At 35.1% G+C, this 26,875-nt stretch overlaps 1 protein-coding gene across 4 annotated transcripts in view; it reads left to right on the forward strand.

Annotated features, from left to right (window-relative positions):
- Positions 1-23,797, forward strand: part of BRAF (B-Raf proto-oncogene, serine/threonine kinase) — a 140,460-nt gene extending 116,663 nt beyond the window's left edge. For 2 of the 4 annotated variants that reach the window (XM_074366915.1, XM_045510971.2), the window contains 7 exons: positions 3,746-3,792; positions 4,575-4,693; positions 7,975-8,106; positions 14,151-14,285; positions 16,754-16,804; positions 17,799-17,952; positions 23,539-23,797. In XM_074366915.1, the coding sequence (XP_074223016.1) occupies positions 3,746-3,792; positions 4,575-4,693; positions 7,975-8,106; positions 14,151-14,285; positions 16,754-16,804; positions 17,799-17,952; positions 23,539-23,561 (661 nt within the window). In that variant the 3' untranslated portion in view covers positions 23,562-23,797. The remainder of the gene's footprint in view (positions 1-3,745; positions 3,793-4,574; positions 4,694-7,974; positions 8,107-14,150; positions 14,286-16,753; positions 16,805-17,798; positions 17,953-23,538) is intronic. The other 2 variants (XM_045510973.2, XM_010947455.3) reach the window with 1 other exon arrangement.
- Positions 23,798-26,875: the final 3,078 nt, after the last annotated feature.

Consider the following 26,875-nt stretch of genomic DNA (forward strand, 5'->3'; position numbering starts at 1 on the left):
GGGCCATGTCTACAAAATATGAAATCTTATCTAAGTCCAAAACAGAGAAGTATACAAATGTAGGATGGGTGAAATGTTTTATAGGAGCAATGCAAAACAACAACTCTCTAAGGTTAAAGTTCAACATAGTTTTAATAACAATCAGGGTGACTATGGCTGCAATAATAATCACAACAATGACTGATTAAATAAATATTTTTCCCACCATAAGGAAGATGAAGATGAGTTTGGGTTTTGTTTTTGTTTTTGAGATTTCACATGTAACTGTTATCATACAGTATTTGTCTTTCTCTGACTTACTTCATTTAGCATAATGCCCTCAGGATCTATCCGTGTTGTTGCAAATGGCAAGATTGCCTTCTTTTTTATGCCTGAATAATATTCCTGTGTATGTCACATTTTCTTTGTCCATTCATGGACACTTAGGTTGTTTCCATTTCTTGACTATTGTGAATAATACTGCAGTGAACATGAGGGTACAGATACCTCTTTGAGATCCTGATTTAAATTTTTTTGGATATATACCCAGAAGTGGCTTTGCTAGATCATGTGGTAATTTTGTTTTTAATTTGAGGGGGAACTTCCACTCTTTTTTCCATAGCAGCTGTACCACTTTATGTTCCTACCAACAGTACTAGGGTTACCTTTTCTCTATCCCTCACCAACACTTGATACTTCCTGTTTTTTTTGATAATAATAACCATTCTAACAGGTGTGAAGTGATATCTCATTGTGGTTTTGATTTACATTTCCCTGGTGATTAGGGATGTTGAACACTTTTTCATGTACCTGTTGGCCATCTGTATGTCTTCTTTGGGAAAATGTCCTTTTTTTAAATTAGATTGTTTGGGTTTTTTGCTATTGAGTTGTATAAGTTCTTTATATTTCTTGGATAACCCCCTATCAGATATATGATTTGCAGATACTTTCTTCAGTTGGTAGGTTGCCTTTTCATTTTGTTGGTAGTTTCCTTTGCTGTGCAGAAGCTTTTTAGTTTGATATAGTCCTGCTTGTTTTTGCTTTTGTTGCCCTTGCTTTTGGTGTCAGACCCAAAGTGATCATCAAGACCAACGTCAAGAAGCTTTTACCACCTAGGATTTCTTCTAGGAGTTTTATGGTTTGAGCTCTTATATTCAAGAGGAGGGTGAAGGTGAGAATCTCTAGTTTGTGTTGATCAGATCAAATCTAGAACACTGTATTTATTTTGAGGGCGTCATATTACGATCTAAAAAAGAATGTTCAAAAGCTGAATGTTGGCTAAGACTTCAGAAGAATCTGTAGCTTAGAAAACAAATTTTACTAGATAGTTTCCCAGCTTTAAGGTTAAATGATACTATAGGTGGAGACTTTTTCTTCAAGGGAGGAGACTCCTAAACATACCTGTCCAGAGAATATGATAATCATTTAGTTTGTAACGTGTTTTTTTTCTTCCCTACTACATTTATAAACTTTCAAGGTTCTCCTTAACATCTTAGAAAGGTAAGAAGGAGGTCCAATTTTGTCATCCTACATAATGGATAGACTTTTGTAACATCTGAGCAAAATAAATTTATTCTTATTCCCTTCCCTACCCTCAACCAGTTATGTGGTTTTTGGTATCTTCCACTGTAACTGGTTGGTGCTTAGGAAGTGATGGTTTAGTGGCAACCTATGTAGAATTATTTAAGGTAGTAATTACTCTGGAATATTATATGATGTAGGGATTGGTGTATGATGCTCATCCCGTTTTTTCCAGCTGGGGAATTTAAGCCCATTTTTTTCCAACCTTCCATTATATAGACCTGGATTTTGCTCTTTTGCTGCTTTTGTTATAGAGGTGTTACAGAAAGAGAGTTATTAAATGAGGTGTAAGTTAGGAAAGCAGTTTGTAAAAAAAAGAAAGGATTACACAAGGATAAGTTGGTGTTATTTCAAGTTGCAATGATATGCAGCTTTGCTTATAATAGGTTTATGCTGTCCATTTTCTACTACGGTTTTATCACTAGCTCAGCAGTTATATTTATATCTTGTTAATTATCTACTACTTTCCTGGTCAGAAATTTTCTCTCCTCAACCCTCTAGTTACATTTCTGTCTACCTTATTCTTGCTACATTTCTTTGCATCAAATTTATTGAACAGGTTGACACTATCCATCAAGACTACCTTTATCTTCCTATCTTGTAACTTCATCATGCCTCCATATTTTCATATGTTCTACTCATTTGTTGTTATTGTCGTTTTTAATTTCAAAGGAGACAACCCCTTTTTAAGACCAACAGCTTTTCTATGCACTAAATACCAGATCTCTTGACTGAAGCACCGAGTTCCACCACCAACACCATCACCATTTATCCCCTTTTCTTCCTAACAAGGATAAGGTCTCCCCATCTTGGAAAGGCTTTTGATTGAGACTGGTTTTTCTCCATCTGTTTTTACCTTTCTATATCATGGCAGAACTTTTTAAGCAAATAAGGCCAATAACTGACATCATGTTTTCTTTCAATGGAAGAGTGATGATGTGATGTAGTAAATCAACCCTGGGCCTAAAAAAGTCATGGCAACCAGATAATTTCAGATAGTAATAAATACTATGAAGGAAATAAACAGTATCATTTAAGAGAATAATTAGAGGAGGAGTTACTTTGTATAAACAGTAATTTTAAATGAAAATTTTGACAAAAAGTATTTCAGAATTTGATCTCTGACAAAATATAATTGAAGATGAGAAAGCATACATATTAAACTTACTTATTTGCAAATCTTTCATTTTTAACAGTGTTTATGATGTAGTTTTGATTATACTATTTGGATTTTAAGGTCTCATTTTAAGGCAGAATTTATTTCCTCATGACCATTGTCAAATTTCAGAAGTCTCTTCTATGTTCTCTCCAGTATTAAATGAAGAAAAATAACCTTGACTAGAACATTATATGCATCTTACTGTGGTTGATTCGACAGATATGTGTTGAATACTTATCACATGTCAGGCACTGTACCAGGCACTGGGAACAAGCAGAAATAAACTGGACACAGCCCTTTCCCTCAATAAACTCACCCAAGGTAGTTTTTATGGGTAACATGATTTAAACTTACCACTTTAAAATAGATTCACTGTGGCCATTGCATAGAAAGTTAGCTCTTTGCTAGTTTTAAGAAGGTACGTTAAGAATATATAGTACTTTTTTAAATGGTTCTAATTTATCAAACTTTCATATATTCAAGTGGAGTTTATATTCTAAATAGAAAGTGAACATAGGCAAGTGAAAAAAAATAACTTGAATCTAAGTTGTTAAAATAATTACTATATAACTGAACAGGGAAAGATCACTTTCAGTTGAGTTAGTCATGGGAAAGCTTTACTCAGGAGTTAGAATGTATGTATTCAATCTAAAAGAATAAGTATGATTAGGTGGAGAATGGAATGAAAGCTAATTTGGTGTGGGAGGGGGAGCACTGATCACAGAGGTGGGATTAAATAGCAAGATATATTTAAGGGGCATGGATAAATAGGCTTGACTGGAGTGAAAGGTTTGTATTGGTAAACAGTGAAAGATAAAGCAAAGTTTTAATAGAAAAACTTTTGGCTGTGCCATATTAGTAATATATTCCTAAAATCCTAAATTCACTTGCAGTCTGTTTTATTATTTCTTATGTACAGTTTGCAGTTGTATCATAAGTCTTTATTACAACTCTAAATATGTTCTATAGATATTGAGGCCAGAGTCTTTAGCCCTACTCAGGTTAAAATGATGTTTTGTTTTTCAGTTACTTACACGCCAAGTCAATCATCCACAGAGACCTCAAGAGTAATAGTATCCTTCTGAATTTGTCTGCGAAGTTTGAAACCATCCTGACCTTTTCTCCTGCATTTTGTCTTCACATTATGTAAAAACAGTTTTCAAGCTATGTTCAATAATACACTGTAAAGGGAATTAATAAATGGGTTTGCCCCAAAGTATAGTAGTACAGGGTACTACAACCTGCTTTTGGTTTTTGAATGATTGAGCATTACAAAAAAAAATCTGTCAAATCTTTATGATAGTAGGACTCTTTGATTGCTTATGTTCTATAAGTATGATAAAATGCATAGTTTTGTAACTACTAGTTTATTTCAGTGCTCTGACCTTGCTCAGAGGTAACTGAAGGCTCTAAGTTACATAACAATGAGATGAGGAAAATAAAATTTTTCTTCTTCTTCCATAAACCCAGATTAAGATTCCGTCTGCCAGTTGCCTTCATTCCAGTGAAGAGCCTTCACAGCTTTCCCAGCAGTGCCAGGAGGCTATTTGAGCGTACATTGTTAAAATCTAATGGGAAAGTTTCAATGTCTCCTGTAAACTTGGAAAGCATCTCACCTCATTCTATCACATTTCAGGCATCAGAAATCTTAAAGGCAGGTCATATAGTCCAAATAGAACTAATTATTTTGAAAACATATTTATTAACTGTCAGAGGAAATGTGAAATACTATACTTTTAAAAAGAATATCATAATACAGAATTGTAGAAATTAGATCTCTTACCTAAAATTTTCATCATGATTGCTTTGATAGGAAAATGAGAACTATTGCTTTCCTTTACTTACTACACCTCAGATATTTTTCTTCATGAAGACCTCACAGTAAAAATAGGTGACTTTGGTCTAGCCACAGTGAAATCTCGATGGAGTGGGTCCCATCAGTTTGAACAATTGTCTGGATCCATTTTGTGGATGGTAAGAATTGAGGCTGTTTCTCCATTAATTAAATTTTTGGACTGACATAAAGTCACTGAAGATTTCAACTATAGTATATTCATAGTTCTCAGTATTTACAAAAATCAATGTTGATCTTTATATGTAAATAGGTTTTAACTTTTTATCTTTAAGACGAATACTATGAAACCGGTTTCAGTGTATTTCAAACAAAAAGTGTGTATTTTACAAACACTTTAAATTTTATTCAGAATTGCCTCTAAAATATTTTGTGTTCAAAATGTTCTGTGTACCCTCTTTCAATAAAAAACAAATATGCAGTGGAAGCAGGTGTGATCTGCAGCCATTATTAAGGTTTTACTAAAAGAACTGCTCCTTTTAAGAGAGACACTGTTTACAGTCTTATTTAAGCCTAAATTGGAAAGTTACTTCCTTTAGACTAGAAAGAACCGTATAATTATGGGCAGCTGGAAGAGGGAAGAAAAAGAAAAATGAGAGGTAGATTTTTAACACTGTCAGCCTTGTGCTGCCGTGTATAGATAGCTCTTTCTTTCTCTTTCTTTATTCCTATTTCTGCTTTGTGGAAAAGAAGAAAGAAATTATAAAAGAAGGGAACTAAAACTGTGCAGTTACTTTCAATAGGCTATGACAAGGGCAGTCATAGGAATCATTTTCTTAAGCCAGAAGTTCTCAGAAGGGTCCTTAAGACCCTTTCAGAGGTCCCCAAGGTCATCCTGTGTGAGACTAGATTTTTCTTCATATTCTTCAACACATTACGACATAGTGAATGCATAAACAAATGTGATTAACTGGCTGCTGTTAAACCAGTCAAAAAGAATTGCAGTACTGTTCTCATTAAACTTTGTTTTTGAAAATATAGTTACTTCTCATTAAGTATGGGAGATCTGTATGAACATCTGATGGTTGTTTTATTATTTAAACAAATTAATAAATATTTTAACAGTTTTTGAGTCAAGTTTTAGTATGATAAATATCCATAGGTATAATCCACATAAATGGATGCTCCTTGGAGGATCTTCCATAATTTTTAAGACTGAAAGATTCCTGAGACCAAAAAGTTTGAGAGCCACTGCTCTAAGCTGAATACAGGATATCTCAAAATTATTAGTGCAGTTTTAGACTCTAAATAACTGAATCTGCACTGTGACTTTGGGACACCCTCATGGAAATAGAAAAGTTGCAAGGTGTTCTAAAGCCACATTTGCCTAAATTCCCTGAACTTATGTAGCAGTCTCAAGAAGGGAATTCCAGGATAGGATTCTGAATTAGTCAAGATAAGCCTAGGGTAAAATTTGGCTATGATCTCTTGTGATAGTAACTGTCATTACAGTGAGTGGCAAGGTGGAGGGAAGGGCACTGGACTTGGAGTCAGGAGGTCTGTACTCTGATACTCTGACTCTTACTTAACCTGCACATTTCTTAACCTCCTTCAAGTCTTTCCATCTTTAACATTAGGTTGGACTAGTAGATTTCTAATGTCATTTCTGTTTCTAAGATTTAGTAATTAGAGCTAACTAGATTTTTTCTTTTTTATATGTTTAACTGTTTTAATGAATAATTATAAATACAAAGCTAATTAATGTAATCTGAATCTCATCTGAGATTAGTGTGGGAAAATCAGAAACAAATATGGAACATCCATAGACTAGAAGAAAACAGTTTGGTCAAAACAAAGGTTATGTAATTCCCCAAATTATTTACAATAGTATTCTCAGTCTTCTTTCATTTACATACTAGGGAAGAAAAAACCTTTATGAAAAATTTTTACAGATTACTAAATTGAGAATCAATCATGCATTTCTTGTAAATAGATCACATACAACTTTTCATCAAACCATCTATTAACAACAATGAGGTAAAATTAAATTTTAAAAAGACAGTTCAACTGTCCATCACAGAAACTGTATTCTGGCTTTGAGAATTATGTGTGTATCATAACCAGCCTCTCAGTATATTGGCTTGTTCATTACATCACAGTTGTATGTGGTTTATTTTGTATTGTATTGCTAAAAGCAATTATCAGTAAAATGTATGACAAAAGCAAATAGGTAACAACCTTCTCCTTCCCCCCACCGCTATCCTTTCACTCTCCTCTGGATCTCCCACACATCTTCCATCAGTGCTTCTCAATCTTGGTTGGACATTAATGTCATCTGGGGAGCTATAAAAACTAGCAATGCTTGAATCCCATCCCATCTCTAATGTCATATTATTGGGCTAGAATGTAGTCTGGATACTGAGAGATTAAAGGCTGCACAGGTGATTCTTTTGCAGGTGAGGCTGAATACCATTATTGCCTGCCTTGTGAGATAGTCTGTCCTGCCTTACCCTGAACAATAACCAGAAATCTTGTCCCAGGTCTTTCATCCTTTTTTGCAGTTAGTCCTGGTTCTGGTATCAAAGTAGTGTTTTCACAAGCTTTTTATTAATACCCTTGCAGTTTCTCTGATTTCTTCCAAATGAAACAGTACAGAAGATGCAAGGTGAAAGAACCTCCTGTAAGCTGATATTTAAACAGTCATCTATTGTATCAATGTAAACAGCCAATAAGAAATCTAGTAGAATACAGTGACTGAAATGTGTAAAAATGTGGCAGATATGATTAGATCTGTATCTTTGCCAAAGCAGCAGCAGCCACAGGATTCTTTATACCATCTTCTACTAAATCTACCTACTGTCTGTTGGTTTTGTTAATTAAGGATCCATGGCATGTTTATACTGCTTTTGGCGGCAGGAGAGGGGTTTGACTTTATCGTGGTTTATCAGTCTTGAAATTTTACCATTATTGTCTAGGGTGCCCTCACATAAGGAGAATCATTTATACTAATGGGAAAACTTGAATCTAAGGCACACATAGTGGTTGTGCTGCTTCCAAAGATCTCATAACCAGAGGTCTAGTATTACTTTCCTGAGTCAGGAATAGAAAGTGGAAATTCATTCTTGATAGGGTAAGTCCTGGGAAGAATTTAAATGTCAACGATGGTGTTTTATGCAGAAAGAGAACAGCTGGTAAAATTATAAAATCTTTTTTTCATTATAAAATCTTAATAATGTATATGGAATCTCAGCTAATAGTGCCTTTCTCAGTTTACAGATCATTTTTTTCTTTATCTTTCATAATTAGTTGTATTCCTTTGTCCATTAGTAAGAGAATTGAGTACATATTAGGTAAGTTATTTAATGATATAAAAGCATTATTCCGGAAACTACACTAGTTTGGTTTTCAGTCTTTACTTATTTGAAGAATAAACAAGAATATTTTTCTCTTCATGTTCTACCAGGCACCAGAAGTAATCAGAATGCAAGATAAAAACCCATATAGCTTTCAATCAGATGTGTATGCATTTGGGATTGTTCTGTATGAATTGATGACTGGACAGTTACCTTATTCAAACATCAACAACAGAGACCAGGTAAATATTTACCATCTCCTGGGGTTCATTTTACTATTTGTAGAAAGGCTCCAGTTCATTGTAGAAGACAAGCATTAGGTCCTGGGTAAGCTTGAAGGACAGATCTCTTATTTTTGTTAACCAGCTTTAGAAAACTTTTGTGTCCTTTGGCAGTAACAGCAGCACATGAGGCCTTTCCTTGAAACATCATGCTTAAGTGTTATAATGGAGTGAAGCTCCTGATCTTCTGAGTAGAAACTAGAGATATGACAGTGGATATGCCTCATGTCTCTTGACCATGGCAGTTAGAAGAATGAGTTCTGCTACTCTAGCATCTGTCCTTGTTCCTTTTACTCTCTCATAGATTGTCCTACCTGAGCAAGTAGTCATCTGTGAACTTCTTTATAGCAAATCCTTTTAAAATTATAAAGTTTTCTCCATATTTTTAAAATCTTTGAACTAGGCAAATGGAGGGACTTACTGTGCTTTCATTTTTTATGATGAGCATTCTAGTAGGAGGGAATTTTTTACTTCTCTCTTCCTGAGTTCCTATTCTCTGTTCCTTATCTTCCATAGTATTGACACAGCCTCGTGCAGCTCTGCATCTTCTCTACCCTAGCCACGTTAAATTCACTTAGGCTTTTTAACACTGGCCAAGAAAAATAAGTTGTCTTTACTGAAATTACCTGTATACCTTAACATTTGAAAAGTGTGTGTGTGTGTGTGTGTGTGTGTGTATGTCTGGAGAGAGATTTGATTGTAGCAGTTACACTGTTAGTATATTGGAAAACAACAGTTGACCATATAAACTGCAGTTAAATAGTGTTTATACATCATACTGTGATTTACATGTGAATCACCTGGATTACTTGTTAAAAAAGGGTGATGCTAGAGCAGATTCTGATTCAGTGGGGTGGGGTCCAAGCACGTGCATTTTTAATAAGCTTGCCAGGTGTTTCTAAACATAACACAGTTGAGAATCACCATTGTAAAGAATCTTTTCAAAGTGTGACTGTTTTATGTGTTTCATCATAACCTCCCAACCCAATGACATGATAATTTTTATATATAAATGTATTACTCCATTTAATAGTGTGTTGGTCAACAGGTCAACTTTCAGTCTTTTTATTGATAGCTCTGAGTAGCTTTCTAAGAACTTACAACTATTATGTGATATCAGAGAAGTAATCTAAGTTGTCATGTACTTTGTATATGCTTACTGAATCACTGTGTGGCCCGCAACAGTGGTCTTGATTCTCTATTTCAAGAACTTTTTAAAAGACAACATTTCTACCTCAGTCAACACAAAACTTAATTTTTTTTAGTTGCTGTTTGGTCTTTCTAATACTCACAGCGTTAGAATGTTGAATCTTAGCTTTAAGTGTTCAGAACAAATCTTAAGACCTGGCTTCTGATGATCTGTTTTAAGCCTCTGTGAAACTTAGATTCCAGATGAGCCAAAATGGTAGCTAAAGAACATGATTGGAACATTGTGCGTATTACTGTACTTATGACATATTCTAGATCACTGAGTTAACTGATTTGATGATGGCCATTTGGAGCAAGATTGTTTCTAATTGGCCAGCTTCACGTACTCTGTCTTTTATAGTCTTATTAACTCAACCATATAGCATAATACCCTGTGCTGTGTTCACTTTCCTAATGCATGTTATTTTTCTAGGGTAATTATGAGGTAATTTTAGTTTAGTTTTAGTTGATTTATCATGGAGGCTTCAAATAATAAAAATTTATGAACCTAAGATCTGGATGAAATCCATTTGTTAGTGAATAAGCTTATTTTAATAATGAAATTATATTACTGGAATAAGTAATATTATCTCCAAAACAGGGAAAAAGCATCCCAGAGTTCTGCACTCATCCACTTCTTGGCATTTTAGGTGCTTTGTCCTCCATGGGAGTATAATAAATGAAAAGCAAGGGCTTACTCTCCATGAGAGAAGTAAGTGAGTGACCAACAGAAGGGTAAGGCCTTTACTAGTTAATTCTTTCTGGTAGTGTAGTTAGAGCTTTCTGGAATTTGCCCATCTGAAACCAAGTATTTGATGAAGAAAAGGGAGATAAGATAAAAGAATGTTATATTCTTCCCATTGCTTCATTACCTTCTAGTCTACTTTCTTCAAGTGGCTCTTTGCATGGAACTCCCTTTTTTGAATCAGTAGCTCTAATGATACTCAATGAAATAATCCCAAGTATTGTTCCATCCATCCCCTTGATTTGATTTTTCTTTCTCTTTCTCTCATACTTTGGTTCCCATGGCTCTCAGATTGGACTTCTGTTTGAAATCTAGAAATATTCTTTTTTTTATCACGGGAGATGGGACTACTGCTTCTTTACTGTGTAATACAGAACCATTTCCCTACATGCTCACCCCTGTTGTCTCAGGTGGCAGGTTTTGCCTCTTAATTTCAAAGCAGGACTCGGGTAAAGCAGAGTGATGTAATGACAGACCTTGAACTCGTGAATGACCTGCGTGACCCGATCACTGTACCTCTCTAGGTGTTTGTTTTTTTTTTTTTCTATTATTAAAAATAAGAGATTGGACTAAAGAATTCCTTACAGATTCTTTAAAGCAATTTCCTTAACTCCTTGAGGGATGGCCATCCCTATGTTACTTTGCAGAGTAGCATGCCTTTTTACTTCACTTAACCTACTGCCAGAAGTCTGAGAAATTGCTTTGTCATTTTCCCCCCTCTTTATCACTGTGTTTTTCTCTCTAATCACTCTGTTCTTCCCTCTTTCAGTGCAGCTTCTCTACTAAATTGGGATTAATGTGCTCATTTAAGCTAGGTATGTTGACTCTCTGCCCTCGTGGCTTTCTTTTCTTGGAGCAGAAGTGCTGTGTCAAAGAAAATAACAGATAACATTTATTATTTCACATAAATTCCAGTTACTATTGCTCTATAACCACCTAAAACGTAGTGCCTTAAACAAATTGTAAATCTGCAGTTTGGGCTTCTCTCAGTGTGTTTATCTCTGTTTCACATGGTATTGTTTATGGTAGGTTCACTAGATATTAAAGGATCTACTTCCAAAGTGGCTCATTTCATATACCTGACAAGGTGGTGTAAGCTGTCAACTGGGAGCTCAGTCATGACCAAGGGCCAGGGGCCTCAATGCTTCTTGACATGGGTCTGTCTATCCATGAGGACTTCTTCACAGGAAGCTTGGTGGCTGGATTCTAAGCACAAGATCTCAAGGGACAGGACATGATAATAAGTACCAGTGTCTTATCAACATGCAAATTATTTTAATAAAAAATGCTTAATACCTACTATTTGCAAAGCACTATGGGATATAGAGGGATACAAAGATGAATAAAAGACAGGCTATGCTCTCAGTAGAGTTTACAGTTGTGTTGAGGCAGTGCAGAGGGTGATGTTGAGGAAGAGCAGACATGTGCTCCAGCAATACAGAGGAGTGAATGAAGGGGTGGGGATGCCAGGAGGGCTGAGTGTGGATTGAGAATGAAAATAACCAGTCCCAGAATTTCAGACTTGAGCTATTGATTTTATAGTGTCAGTGCAACTTGAATTTTCTATCCATGAATTACATCCAGGAAAGACCTTCCCTTTAAGTTTAAATAATTGCAAGGAATATAATTTCCAGTGTATCATATTAACATTTCCAAAAAAGCCATTATATTCTTCTTTTAAATGTACTCCATAAAATCTAAAAGTCATACTGATTTCGTACCTATCATCATCATTTGTTTAAAAAATACAAAACCTCTTCATTAAGTTTTGGAAGTCTTACATGGCTCTTTTTCTCTTTTTTAACTGTTTGTATTCTGTTTCCTCCACAGAGTTTTTTTCTATGTAACGTATTTTTTCTAATGTAACGTATTTTTATGCTTTAAGCCTTTTATTGATAGCTCGTTTTATGTCTGAAACAAAAAATACATATTTAAATTTAGAATTAAAAAAATTTTTCTGGTGACTTTAGGCACTGAATGTTATTTTTCAAATTCTGAATTATGCTATTAATCATTGTTAATATATATGATGAAAATGGCAAAAATTTTTGATATATACAAACATAGGTAAAATTTTATTGGAAATGTTTATCTTAATGAACAACATGGATCTTTTGTTTTCTCTTCATTCATATATTTGTGGATAAATATGACTTTTGCTAGAATAAACTGGGACTTAGCATCAGTCCTTTTTCTTGTTTTATTTTTAAGAAGTAAGTGCTGAGAAGTATTGTTGAAATAAATAAGAAGAGGGAAGAGTCCGGAGTTTCATTATAACCATATGCAGAGTTTAGCAGTCCCCAAGACCACTCTCAGGTTCAGTAATTCATTATCTTATGAAACTCACTGAACACTGTTAATACAACTATGGTTTGTTTACAGCAAAAGAATACAGATTAAAATCAGCCAAGAGAAGAAGCACATAGGGTAGAATCCGGGAGAGTTTCACATGTGGAGGTTCCACTTGTCCTCTTCCGATGGAATTGTGCACAGCGCTGAATTCTCCTGGCAGCAATGTGTGACAATGTGCAGGAGTATTGCCAACCAGGGAAACTCACAGGAGCCTTGGAGTCCAGAGTTATTAATGGGGCTCAGTCACATGGATACAGTTGACTACCTCTGTTGCTGACCTTCGTTTTCAGCCCCTACAGGGGTCAGGCTGATACCACATAACTCAAAGCTCCTTCTATAAATCACATTGATAGCACAGACTGTCTGGTATGGCCTAAGGCCCCTAGATAAACAAAGACACTCTTATCAGGCAGGGCATTCTGAGGGCTTAGGGATTAACTCCCAGGAGTCAAAGGCAAAGGCCAACCCTCTCTTTGGGCAAGATTAATTCTCTGCCGTACACCATATCACTCAGTCACTTGAATTCATTTCTGTAATGTAACAAAGATTACACAATAACTTGTCCTTAAAAATTATTTTAATAATCAGGTGACAATTCAATTAATTCTGCTGAAAGCAAAGAATTGGAAACCAGCTGTCTTACAAAGGGACTTGTTACCCATTCATTAGAACCCAGTTAGACACTAATATTTGGAAGTGTCCCTTTGGTACTACCAGCAGTTTTATACCCTGGAGCAGTGTGTGCTATAGGTAAAGATTATATGGGTGAAAGGTACGTATTTTGTAAAGTGGCAGAAGGGCAGTTATGGCAGAGGAGATCATAAAACAGGTTAAACTTCACACCTTCACTTTGGTGTTGCTTGGGCAAATCAGCTTATAGTTAAATAAGGGTTATTACAGTACCAAACAGGAAATAACATAGAGTAGGATATCAAACTGAACTGTTAGTAAAATTCATCCGTTCCTCCCTGTAGCAGGGGATTTCTTAATGGCTGTCTCCACCTTAGCCTCTAGTCTGTCCCTTTTGAACCTATTCCCTAAGATCAAAACCCATCTCTCCTCCCGGAATCCTAAGACTCCTAACTTCTGTCTCTGCCCACTTTCAAAAGAACCACAAGTCAGAACTTAGAAAAATAAGATATTAGAAAAACTGTCAATCTTTGCACCTAGGGAGACAAGCCTTTTTACTTTATTAAATAGAAGAGTTCCCAGTAGCTTCACCTTCCGTCTGGATGAGGCTCTGATTCTCAGATTTGTGTCACTAAATGCCCCATTAGAGTTTCTTCAACAGAAGAATTGAAAATCCAGGTGCCAAAGCAACTACTAAAAAGGTTAGCTTTTTTAGTTAAGTAGAAAAGAAGCATGATCCGATCTGTATTTCAGAACGATTACCCTATCAGTGGGAAAGCAGATTGAATAAGGAGAGACTAGAAGCATGGGGAGCAGTTAGAAGACCTTTGCACTAGTCCAGGGGTCATGAAGATTTCAGCCTGCAGCACATTAAGTATTGGTTCCCCACAGTCTATGATATATAGGAATCGGAGTATTAGTAGGACTGTGTTTTTTTAACTCTACTGAAGTATAATGTACATATAGAAAAATACATGTTATTAGTGCACAGCTGGTTGAATTTTCAGTGTCTATGTAATTTTCAGCTTCAAGGTTGATATATTTTAATTTATCTACAAGGTTGTATGATTTGCCTTTTTTTCCTCCCCAGATAATTTTTATGGTGGGACGAGGATATCTGTCTCCAGATCTCAGTAAGGTACGGAGTAACTGTCCAAAAGCCATGAAGAGATTAATGGCAGAGTGCCTAAAAAAGAAAAGAGATGAGAGACCACTCTTTCCCCAAGTAAGAAAAAACTTTGTTACCTAAAAAGACAGACTAACATTCTGATGCAGATTTTTAAGCAGTTTTTAGAGCACACAGCCGTATTTCATGGATTTGGATTCCATGTGATTGTGTGCAGACTCCAGATGAGTAAACACATAAAGATGATTTTATAAAGGTTGAACAGTGGTCCATCTAGAAACTTAGAATCCCAATACAAAATACTCAGAAAGGTTTTGCTGTTGTCTAATACTTCTCAGGCTTTTTGATCTCAGAACCCTTTTCCACACTCAGAAGTTACTGAAGACTCTCAACAAGCTTTCTTTTATGCAGGTGGGCAATACCATTTTAAAAATTAAAACTGGGTTTTAAAAATATTTATTTATGAATTTATTTAAACATAGTAAAACCATTACATGTTAAATAATGTTTTTTATGAAAATAATTGTTTTCCTAAACAAAAAAAAATTAGAGAACAGTGGCATTGTCTTACACTTTTTAAAATCTCTACAAAAAGAAGATAGCTGGATTCTCTGCTTTGCATTCATTATGTTGCAGTATCTTACATCATGTAGCCTCTGAAAGCCCCACTTACACTTGTAAAATAATGACAATAAAAAAGACAAATAATATCTTGGTGTTAGTATGAAAATAGTTTTTCTGCAGACTACACTTTGTGCACTGCTGCTTTAATTCTACCTGATGGTAAACAGACTCCACATGTCCCTTCATATTAGGTTTTTTTGAGGGGCATTTCCACCTGGGGCAAAAGGAAAAGGTGCTGTCTGCCAGTGGCTGATTCTTAGAAATTTTCCATTTTTTTTTTATCTTTTTCTGTTGTAAGGCTAAAGCCTCAAGGTAATCTTCCATAAGCCTCACAATGTGGAACTAAGTACCTGAACAAGCTTAGAAAGTTTTGCTGTAGTAGATTTTATAATATAAAGTCAGTGTTTTATAATACTTAGAAAGTTCCTGATAGCACTGTATAAATATGTCCTGGTAAGTCAGTACAGTCTTCGAGTGGAAAGTGCTGACTCCCATAATTACTCAGCCACCATAATTACTGACTTGGTCCTTGGTGAACCTTATGCCTTGAAATAACCGGTCTTAGCTGGGTTTCGTGGACGGAAGCAATGTTACAAGAGTATGTGAATCTTTTATTCCAACCTAAAAGATCAAAGATAGAATTTGTGGTTTTAACAAGTCTCTCAGGGGCTTGTCCCAGAGCAGGGAAGGGAGGTTAAGTGGCTAGTTGGGTATCTATATGTTTTACATATTGGAGTTCTATGTTAACTCCTTTGAGGGAGAGTTTTTTTGTTCTGTTTTGTTTTAACCCAGAAAACCACTGGTTTAAGTAAAAAACTGGCATTATTGGCAGTGTCAGCAGGACTCTGCACCATGTCCTCTTTTTCGTATCCCAGGTGCTAGTGTTTTCTATTTAATATGGTTGATGTACATTAATAATGCAGATTATATCCTTAGGCCCACTTTTCAAATGATATTAAAAGGGACAAAATGATCATAATTCTCAATGCAAGTAGTTTCTTTGCATGGTATCAGAAAATGAAATACATATATGAATATTCCAGATGATTGAAGGCTACCTAACCCTTTAAGTATTATTACAGGATCTCTTTTCAACACCATACACAAACATAAATTTCAAATGGCTAAAGATTTATATGTAAAAAAATAAAACTGTAAAATAAGAAATCATTTTTATAATCTTAAGGTAGGAAGGGCTTTAGTAAGTTGAGATAAAATTCACAAGTTATAAAGGAAAGAGTTAGCAGGTGTGACTACATTAACTGTTTTTAACATCTATATAGTAAAATTAATATTGAAAGATAAACACTGAGGAAAATATTTGTAGTGTGTATAACAAGTGTTTATATTATACAAAGGACTCCTACAAATCAGTAAGTAAAAGGTAGTCAATAGAAAATGAACAGAGGATATGAACTGGTGGTTTCACAAAACTAAATACAAATAGTGAATGAACTTAGCACAGGATGTTAATTCAGTGACTGTAAAATGCAAAGTCACAACCATGAAATGTTTTGATTTCATCTCTTGGATTGACAGTATCCAGCATTAGGAACAGTGTTGGAAAGTGAGGAAGAGCCTTTCTTTTAAATTTTTTAACAATGTTGGTAGGAATGTAAATTTGTTTGGCCTTTTGATGAAAGGACTTGGTAGAATCCATAAACTTATAGTACATATACCCTTTACTGTGGTAATTCCACTCCTAAAAATCTGTGCTATATGCTACAGAATCTGCTTCCACAGGTATTCAGATATATACAAGAATGTTAACTGTAATAGTAAAAATCGAAGAAATAAAGATTAAGATATCTCTCTGTAGATAGCTTGGGTATCAGTGAAGGAAAAGAAAGCAATGCAGAAAAATATGTGTAGTGTGATACCACTTTAAATGGTGGTGAGGGTGGGGATGGGCTCTGTTTTCATATGTGCATGTTTATGCATAGGAAAGGTCCAGAAGAAAGTATAGACTCTTTAACAGTGGTTACCCCTGGAAGGTAGGATTTATACTTTTCTGTATTATTTGAATTTTTATTTGTGTGTTATGCTTATAATTTAAAAAATTTTGTAACATTGCTTACTTCTTTGCCTTCTTATACTAATCATTATACAGATTACAGTTTAACTTAAAAAAATGTTTGTTAGCCCAGAAAAATAATAGTAGTAATAATAGTAGTATATAATGTATATAATACTACTATATAGTATATAATCATAATAATAATAATAATGGCTGCTAAAGTTTTATTGAGTACTTACTACATGCCAGGCATTGTGCCAAGCCCTTTACATGTTTGTCTCATGAGTATGAGCATGTGTTACGCTGTATGCTTTCAAGAGTCATAACCTGTTTCTTTGTACCTTAAAAATATGCTGAATTTCTACATTTTGTGTATTGGTGTCTATTTGTAGAGTTTTCCTTCTTTTCTTTCACTCATGGGTTGTCATCTATCATGTCTTACTCTTGTACCACCAGCGTTCTGGGTCATTGGGGTCCTACTTTTAATTCTGTGCAAGACATTTCCTATTACTAAATTTCTTTAAAGAATGAGTTGCTCTAATAGTTATGTTTATGAAGTTATACAGTGCTTTAGTTATTTATGCTCCTATTCTTCCCAAAAGGGACTTGTGGTCTGTGAGAAATAGGTATATAGTTGATTTTATATTTTTTATTATTTACTGTTCCAAGGTTGGCAAATGATCTAAAATTGTAAAATGTAAATAAAAGCTAAGTATGAGTTACTTTTCCCATTCATGTTACAGAGATTAAAGCTGTAGTAATTTGATGATTTTCTCTTTTCTTTTTTAAGGAAAAATGTCAGTTTCTTTAGTATTTTTCCAGGCATTTGGGATAATACTGAAAACAGTGTAAGATTTCATATGCAATCTTGTAAAGAATGATGGGGCTCTTAAAGATTCACACCGCTTAGATTTTCATTCTTCTTCTTCTTCTTCTTTTTTTTTTTTTTTTCCTTTTTTTCCCTTTTTTAGATTCTCGCCTCTATTGAGCTGCTGGCCCGCTCATTGCCAAAAATTCACCGCAGTGCATCAGAACCCTCCTTGAATCGGGCTGGCTTCCAGACAGAGGATTTTAGTCTGTATGCTTGTGCTTCTCCAAAAACACCCATCCAAGCAGGGGGATATGGTGCGTTTCCTGTCCACTGAAAAAAATTAAATAAGTGACAGAGTATAGGAGGGTAGGGACAAAGGAAAGTGAACATATGTTTGCTTATATATTTGTTTAAGTGAATAGGATATTCTTTTTTTAGAAGATGAACAAAAGAACATATATGTTTTTAAAAAGGCTGGATATAATTTTTTCCTATGCATTAGATTTTCCACATCGAAGAGATTTTAAAAATTCACAGACATTGCTAAAAATTCACAGTGCCTCTTCCAGAAGCTTTACTTCCTGTTCCAAGTTTGTTTTGTTTACTTGGTTACTCTAATTATTAAACTTCAGTTTAACTTTCCGCATGCACCTTTTGTTGTTAGCTCTCAGGCATCCATTAGGGGCTCCTAGAGCAGCAGTGCACCTGTGTCTGTGTTGACAGGTGGGAAGTTGACAGTAGGTTAGGCTGTGATGACTAAGGCAAATTGAACAGAATTAGGAGTCAGTAGAATTGAATGAGCTTATTTTTATTAATATTTTTTCTCTTATTTCTTTTTGTTACAATTTGGAAAATATACTTATCTTTTATTCCCTTAAAGCAATATATTAAATTTCTTTGTATAAATTGTGGGTGCAGGTAACCAAAGATATTGCCAAGGAATGACATGTTTGACATGCGTAACATGGTTTAACTTTGGGTTTTTAGGTAGAATTTCTTTATATATTAAGGATGTCTTACACATAAAGAAATCGAATTTCCCTGCAAATGCATTTCTTCCTCCTCCCCTCAAAAAGCTTTACAGAATTCTGTGAGAACTTTTAGAAATCTCTGGTTGCCAACCAACCAGGTAATGGATTTTTTAAAAATTATTACTACTTTATATTATACTTCCTTTTTGTGATGCCTATTAGCAATCACCTTATCCATGTGTCTCATAAAATATCTGTCCTCCTTATGTTCTTTGCCCAGCAACATTCTACTTATTATAGACGAATGCTACTTACTTTTTTTTAAATTCCGTGGTATGAAGTATGTTTAACGCTTTCTAATGCTTACACTTTCTTGCGTAGAAAATAATTATAATGTGGCAGTCAGTGTATTCTTACTGTGAACCACTATCTTGTTGGGAATCAAAAGCAAAAGAAGCGGCATTACTGTCATCAGAGAAATTGCCATCTCTACTTCAGAGTCAGCCTAGGAACCAGAGCCAGCCTCTTAACTACATATCTCAGTTTGGATTTGTGATGATTTTTAAATATAGCTGACAATTCAAGGAGCACACAGACAGGACCTGCATAAATGCCATCCTTCTTGAAAGCCAGTAAAGAAGAAAACCAGGAAGACTTTTAACTAATGATAATTTAATCTTTAAATACCACAAATAAATTTTTGAAATATTTTCTTTATTTAAATAGTTAGGTTTCATCCAGGGAAACTACTCAGTGATAAGTTTGGCATGCCTTTTACACCTCATTTGGTAGCTTAAGGTGAATAACGCCATTCATGTTTTTAGAAATCAATTCATGACTTCCAGTTTAGAAAGAGTAGTGAAAAAGACATTCCTTGTGTTTTAAAAAAGTGAAAATAAGAAAGGCATAAAAGGAAATAACCTATTCAAAAATAACAGAGTGCATGATTTCTAAATCCTCCAGTGACACTAAAGATATGATTACTGGTGATTATTAGATGGGGTTTTATTTATTCATAAATTGAATAGCAAGCATGTAGCTAACAACATTTTTACAAAATTGACTTGGTGTCTGGAATGCTCAAAGGTTTGGGCATTTTGAGACACAAGAGTCGAAGGATCTTTTTATTGATAGAGGTCTTTTTTAATTCCCCGGTATACTTTCTTCGCTGTTATCTTTCTTCCTTTGTTCACTTTCTTTTTTTCCCCCAACACTGCCCAGGCTAACCACCACCCAGTCCCCCGCATCTGCACTTGACTCCTTTCCTGCCTTTCCTTACCAGTCTCCTTTGCCAGAGGGCATTGCTAAACTCTTAGAACTGCTCAGAATCTCATTATAGCATCCCATAGACATTTGAACATGCCTCCAACATATTGCATAGTAATGTTCTTCTTTCCAAATTGGGCCCACTGGAAACGTTAGTGGAAGAACATTAAAAATATAGCAGGTGAAATATTTAAATAACACGAATCCGGAGAAATAGGAAGCATTAGAATGATAACATGGTAGTGTCTCTTTCTATTGTTGCTGTTTTGTTTGATACTGACTTTTAGATGCGTTCTCCAAATAAGAAAAACACTATTTTCCTGACCACATGTAGAGTTAATCTCTTTGATTAAGGAATTGAAACAGAAGACATTCATTCTCTTGTGACTGACTGCTTCTTCCTAAAACCTGAGCCCTCAGATATTTTCATTAAAGTTGACTCCTTTCTTCAGAAGGCAACCTTTTTATAAAATTTGTCGTAACATTTTAAAAGTTTTAAGTCAGTGATGAGTGAGGTTTGTCTTCTTGATTTTAAGTAGTTTAGGGATCATAGCATTTAATCAGATGCTTCAGGTTTATTTTCAGATATTACAGTATTGTTGTACCAGCCATTTAAATACTAACCCAGTAATTAAAATTATCCTCTCTAAAATAGTGACTGTTTAACACACCGGCTTAAATGGCCTTTATCTCAAGTGGATCGCTCTCTAAAGGAAATGGTCTTTTTTTTTTTTAATGAAAAGGGTACTTCATGACTAAAACATTTTGTCAGTTATAGTCTTATCATATTTGAGAATTATTGAACATATTTGTAATACTTTTTCTTTTACTAAATATTTCATTTCTCCTGTGATGATTTCTCTAAGAATTTTAAGAAGTCCAGTGTATCTGTGCCAGAATATTCCTCATCCTTCTGAAACTGCCTGTAAGCTCACCACAAAGGAAGAATGGGACTTACTCTGGTTTCAAATGACTACCCCCCCCCCACATCTAAAACAGGGATTGATACGTGTACAAAATAGCAATTTGATTTTTCATAGCATATTTTATCTTAAGGAATTTTTATCAAATTATATGTGTAAAAGCCACTGAAATACATTTAATTCTGGAATTAAAGGTGATTATTTAGTAGTATCTTAAAACCAGTTAATAAAGTCCTTAGTTTTCATATAAACAAAATGTGGTATTTGAGGTATCTGAAGTCACAGGGTCTTCCCAAGTGTTCTCTGTCCTGTTTCTAAATAAAGTCAAACGGAAAAAGAGTTCAGGTTATTCTCAACCAGAAAGGAGATTTTTTTTAAAAAGTTTCATTTTGGCCTCCAATTGATTTTTTGGTTAATAATTTAATTAATATACTGAGGTTTTTTTTTTTTTTAAGTTACAGAGTATCTAGATGTTTCCCTTCAAATAACTTCACACAAGCCAAGTTGGCTCTTACCTCAAATAAAATAGGATAGGAGGTGGACTAATAGAGATTTCCCAATATGCAAGAAGGAATAAGCAAGAAAACAAAATTTTTTTCCCAAAAGCAGATCCTTCACCTATTATCCCCATCTTTTATTTAAATTTCTCTGTAGTTTCAGGGGCATATATAGAAAGTTTTATTGATCCCTAAACTGTGAGTTCTTCTTGTCTTTCCCATTCCCCTTCCCCCTTGGACCTGGGATGAAAAGAACTGATGATGAGAAGAACCACATTCCAGTAGAAGGAGTAGACTCTGGTAGAATGATCTTTAGTGTTCATTTTATTGGTATTTGATTTGGAGTTTATTGGTAAGATTTTGTGCTTTGGGGGTTTTGTGTGTTTTTATTATTAAGGCTAATTAAGTTTGTAGAGTAGAACACCAAAATGAAGTGTCTAGTTGTAATAATGATAGGAAACATGTGAAGGTTTTTTAAAATTATTTTTAACTTGTTATATAAGATTGGGCCTAGAGTTTATCATTTTCTGATATTCTCTCATCTAATAGATGAATTCTAGTTATTTTTTTATGAAGATTTCTGTTAAGTAAATCCTCTTTTTTACATTGGCTTCCTTTAAGGAGATTTAGATTCTCCTAGATACAGTGACCACTCATAAGAATGTTGAAAATTGCTTTAAAGAAGTATATTAAAATACTTCTGAAAAAATTAGCAACCTTAAAACTATAAGCAAAGGTAGCAAGGATGTTTACATATTTCTAGAGTCTCTGTTAACATAATAGATCCCTATGGATATGCTCTAAATGTTTTACTCTCCAAGATGTTAGTAATTTGGCATTTTTTCCCAATCAGTGTCTAACTCCCCAGTCATTTTAACTTTAAATATGAGGTGGTAAATCTTTTACCCTTCCTTGATCTTTTGACTCAATACCTTTGATTAATTTTGCTTGTTAAAAGGAACCCTTAGATGGAAAGAGATAGTATGACTATCTGCAGTCCAATTAGTAGTTATATTCAGAATGGGAAAACAAATGATTAATTATTGAAAATTGTTTAGGGACTTGTTAATTGTTAAGACCTTGAACTTTGGAATCAGCACCTGGCTTTGCATTCCAGCTCTGCTGTTTTCTCACTGTGAGATTTCAGGCAAGTTGCTTAACCACTGTAAACGCCAGCTTGCTCCTCTATAAAATAAATAGAAATAATAGCACTGCCTCATAGAGTTATTATGAGGATCAGGTGCAAATGTGTATAAAGTATTCAGTGAAGCATCTGGTAAACTATAACAGACAGTCGAATAGTTGCTAATATTATCAGCACACAATCTGAGGGGTCAGTCAGCCAGTCATTAGCAGTCTGTTGTTTATTGGGACATGCCCATATTCTCTAGTAACCACTTGAGATCTAATAGCAATCAGAAAATGGATAGATTATTCCTGGATTAAATAGCATATTCATATAAGTGATTGCGTGAATCCTCATCAGAAGCTGCTGTTACTGAGAAATGATGTTAAGGTTGACTAAATTCTGATAGTTGTCAGTTATTAGCCAACTCCTAGAAATGAACTATGATGTATGTAATAAGAGGAACTAATCTCTAGTTTCAAGTAGAAGCTGTGGACAAAATAGTAAGTAGGTGAAGATAATGGCATGAAGCCTCTAAATTCAGTAAGAGAGTATAGTACCTCAAAGGGACTTTGTGGTTTAAAAAAAATTTTATGCTGAGAATAATGTTCACTGATGTGTTCCTATATGTAATTTTTTGGTAGTTTAAAAAGTGAAATGAACTAGAAATGGGACGGGTCTGGATTTTCTTTCCTTCAGTCAAATGTGTGATATGAATCATTTGCCCTGTGAATTTTATCTTTTACAAAATGAGAAAAAGTTCTTGCTTCTTCCTTCCTAATAGTGACATTATAATAATGAAAATGAGTTGGTAATTTGGAGGGGAAATATTCTACAAATCAGCCTTAACATTTTACCATCCGTTTCTGAGAAATTTTGTTCATTAGAACTGTTTTCAGCTTGATTAGAACCATAGCATGTAAAACCCAACTGAGAAATTATCTACAGACTTCATATACTATGTAAGTTGTCATCTTTCATGGTTTCAGCCACTTTTGCTTTTAAATTAATGATGTCTAGCTAATCACCTTTCAGTGAGGTTTCAGTGAGGCTTTTCTGTGACTTGAGTTTATTTGAGACAACTTTTTTAAAATTAGCTCTTCTCCTCCCTCTACAGGAGAATTTGCAGCCTTCAAGTAGCCACACCATCATGAGAGCATCTACTCTTATTTCTTAAGTCTTGTGTTCGTACAATTTGTTAACATCAAAACACCGTTCTGTTCCTCAAATCTTTTTAAAGATACAAAATTTTCAATGCATAAGCTGGTGTGGAACAGAATGGAATTTCCCATCCAACAAAAGAGGGAAGAATGTTTTAGGAACCAGAATTCTCTGCTGCCAGTGTTTCTTCAACACAAATACCACGTGCATACAAGTCTGCCCATTCCCAGGAAGAAAGAGGAGAGACCCTGAGTTCTGACCTTTTGATGGTCAGGCATGATGGAACGAAACTGCTGCTACAGCTTGGGAGATTTGCTCTGGAAAGTCTGCCAGTCAACTTTGCCCTTCTAACCACCAGATCAATGTGTGGCTGGTCATCTGATGGGGCAGTTGCGATCACCAAGCCTCGTTCTCTTTCCTGTCCTGGGATTTCGTTGTGGAGCTCTTTCCCCAGCCGCCACTGGTTAATTTCTGAGGGATGGAACAAGAATGCAGCATGCCCTTCCTGTGTGGTGCATGTTCAGTCCTTGACAAATTTTTATCAAAATGAAGCTATTTTATTTAAATGGCAGGTGAGAGGGGAGGAGGTAGGTTTTGATGTAGAGCAAAAGGGAATGCTGCATCTTTTTCCTGACCTGCTGGGTCTCCGGCCTTTGTTTCCTTGCTCACCGTGGGTCTGCCTGGCGGGCAGGCTGGAAGTGTTGGCGCACATTGCCTTCTTTTCCCATTGGGTCCAGCAACGAAGACAAGTGTTTGGCAATTTTTTTTTCCTCTGCAATGTAGCAAGTTCTCAGGAAAATACAATTGATATCTTCCTCTTAAGCTCTTCCAGTCACCAAGCACCTTTGTGGCTACTTTGTCCAGGGCACAAAATGCCATGGCAGTACCTAATTAAAAGCCTACAAAACTGCTTGATAACAGTTTTGAATGTGAGATGTTTATGTAATTTAAATATAAGGTACAAGTTTTAATTTCTGAGTTTATTATATTTTTATTAAAAAGAAAATAATTTTCACATTTAATTGAATTGGAATATAATAATACTTCCCACTAGAATTATATATCCTGGAAAATTGTATTTTTGTTATATAAACAGCTTTTAAAGAAAGATCAATATCCTTTTCTCTACCTAAATACATGGGAGTCTTAGCATAATGACAAATATTTATAATTTTGAAATTAATGGTACTTGCTGGATCCACACTAACATCTTTACTAATATCTCATTGTTTCTTCCAACTTACTCCTACACTACATCCTCCATCCTCTTTCTAGTCTTTTATCTAGAATATGCAACCTAAAATAAAAATGGTGGTGTCTTCATTCATTCTCCTTCCTTTTTTCCCAGGCCTGGTCTTCAAAAGGTTGGGTAAATTTGGCAGCTTAGTTCCCCAGGCAGAGAATAGAGAGCAATTTTAGGTGTGTTGGGACTGAGGGAGGATGTGTAAAGCAGAACATCAGTTGTTTTTATAGAAAGAACTGCTGTGGCATTAAGAACCTCATTCTTTATCTTTGCATAAATGGAGAATATAACCTAGTCATAACTTCCCTTGGCCTTTGCTGAAGCGTGGTAGTAGCAAAGAAAGTGACTCTGGATGTATTAAGGGCAAGTACCTCCCTTATCATGAATCTAGAATCTCTTATCAAGATTTAGGAATGTAAATCAAATCAAATGTACCTAGCCTGACCAAGCTATGTAGCCAAGGACCTGAAAGAAATTAGATAGGACCTATAAAATTAATCAGGGAATTAGAAATTATTTAAAGTTTTCAAATTGTGACTTGCCCCGCTATCTCAGCCTACTAAAGCTTACTGCCATTAGATACTTGTTGCTAAAATACTTGTATTCGGAGGAAGGCCTACTAAAAATTTCATGGACTTGTAAAAGATTGACCCAGTAAAATGGAAAATGTTCTGAAGTTATTAATGAGCTTGAAAAGCAGTGTGTTCTTAAGTCTTAACATGAGCAGAGCAATATCTTACAAAATTCGAAGTTTGCAGAAATGGAAATGATTCACGCTGATTTGAAGAGCATCTTGTGTGCACGATGCTGCCTCTCTTTTAAAAGCGTTGTTTATTTTTCTTTTTAAATATGTCCCCATAGATGCTTTTAAACATGCTTATGTTACCTCTACCAAGAATGGAGAGAGCTGGGCTGGAACCAGAGGCGTGTCCTGCCGGAGGCTCTAGTGCAGGACTGCCTCGGCAGTTATGGAGAAAGCTTAGCATTGGAATTTTCAAAACAAAGTTCAAGGTGATACACTTTTTTCTTCCCTTTCTTTTTAGAATAGGTTGCTATCTTATTTGAAAAAGGGGAATAGACTTGATCTCAAGTGAAACTTTGCCCAGAAGCTGGCTCAGGATATTCTTGAGAGATTCTTACAGAGCTCTTAAAAAATAAAAATAAAATTTTAGAATTTTCCTTTTCTTCTTTTCTCCATCAACTCCTTTTTTCTCTAGTTTACACATGACATGGAAAAGGAATTTCTTCTGAGTTTTACTTGCTTTATTTTTGATGCTTAGACTATAGATAGACTTGTTAGGCTCCTAAGAAAATACAAGGAAGAACTCCTTGTTTGTTGTGCAGAGCACTTTATGAGTAATTTGTGTAGATAGTGTGTGACTGCTTCACTGATGATCTTGTAAGGCTGTAATTATCTGTCTTTCCTGTAAGGTGGCTGCAGTGCCTTCTGTAGTGTATTTTATTTTGGGTAAGGAGAGGTGAAAATTTTGAGAGCAACCATAAAAGATTGTTTTAAAATGTGTAGTATTCCTGATGGACTTTTTCATCATTAAACTAGTCTAGGCTAGGATCTAAACTTTTGCCACTGAAATAATATTGACCAAAAAGTAGTTTATAAAAGGGATTTGTGAATAGAAAATCCAATATAATCATTTGTACTTATGTGCACCTTAAGAGAAGATTCTGTCTAGATGTCAAATTCTGGTTTCTCAACATCCAGTCCCTGATTGCATTTGAGATCTGGGAGGACATACTGGGGCAAGCTAGAAGGTAAAATCCCATATATTTTAGTAAATATATTATATTTACGTTGGTGTTGGAGAAGGAAGAGCACTTTGTAGTAATAAAGAATTCAAGACTTCAACACTCTCGACCTGAAACTTTGTAAATATTTCCTAGCTTCTGGTTTGGTGCAGTCATAGCTCTCTATCACACAATGTTATCTTTTATTCAGCAGGCACTGTTGAAACTGCTGCACCCCCTCCTCAGATCTCACCCCTCCCCACTCACCTCTCCAGCCTTGTGTGAACCTCATTTAGCTTTAGTTTGA

The sequence above is a fragment of the Camelus bactrianus genome, chromosome 7 (assembly GCF_048773025.1).
Source record: "Camelus bactrianus isolate YW-2024 breed Bactrian camel chromosome 7, ASM4877302v1, whole genome shotgun sequence".
NCBI classification, from domain to species: domain Eukaryota; kingdom Metazoa; phylum Chordata; class Mammalia; order Artiodactyla; family Camelidae; genus Camelus; species Camelus bactrianus.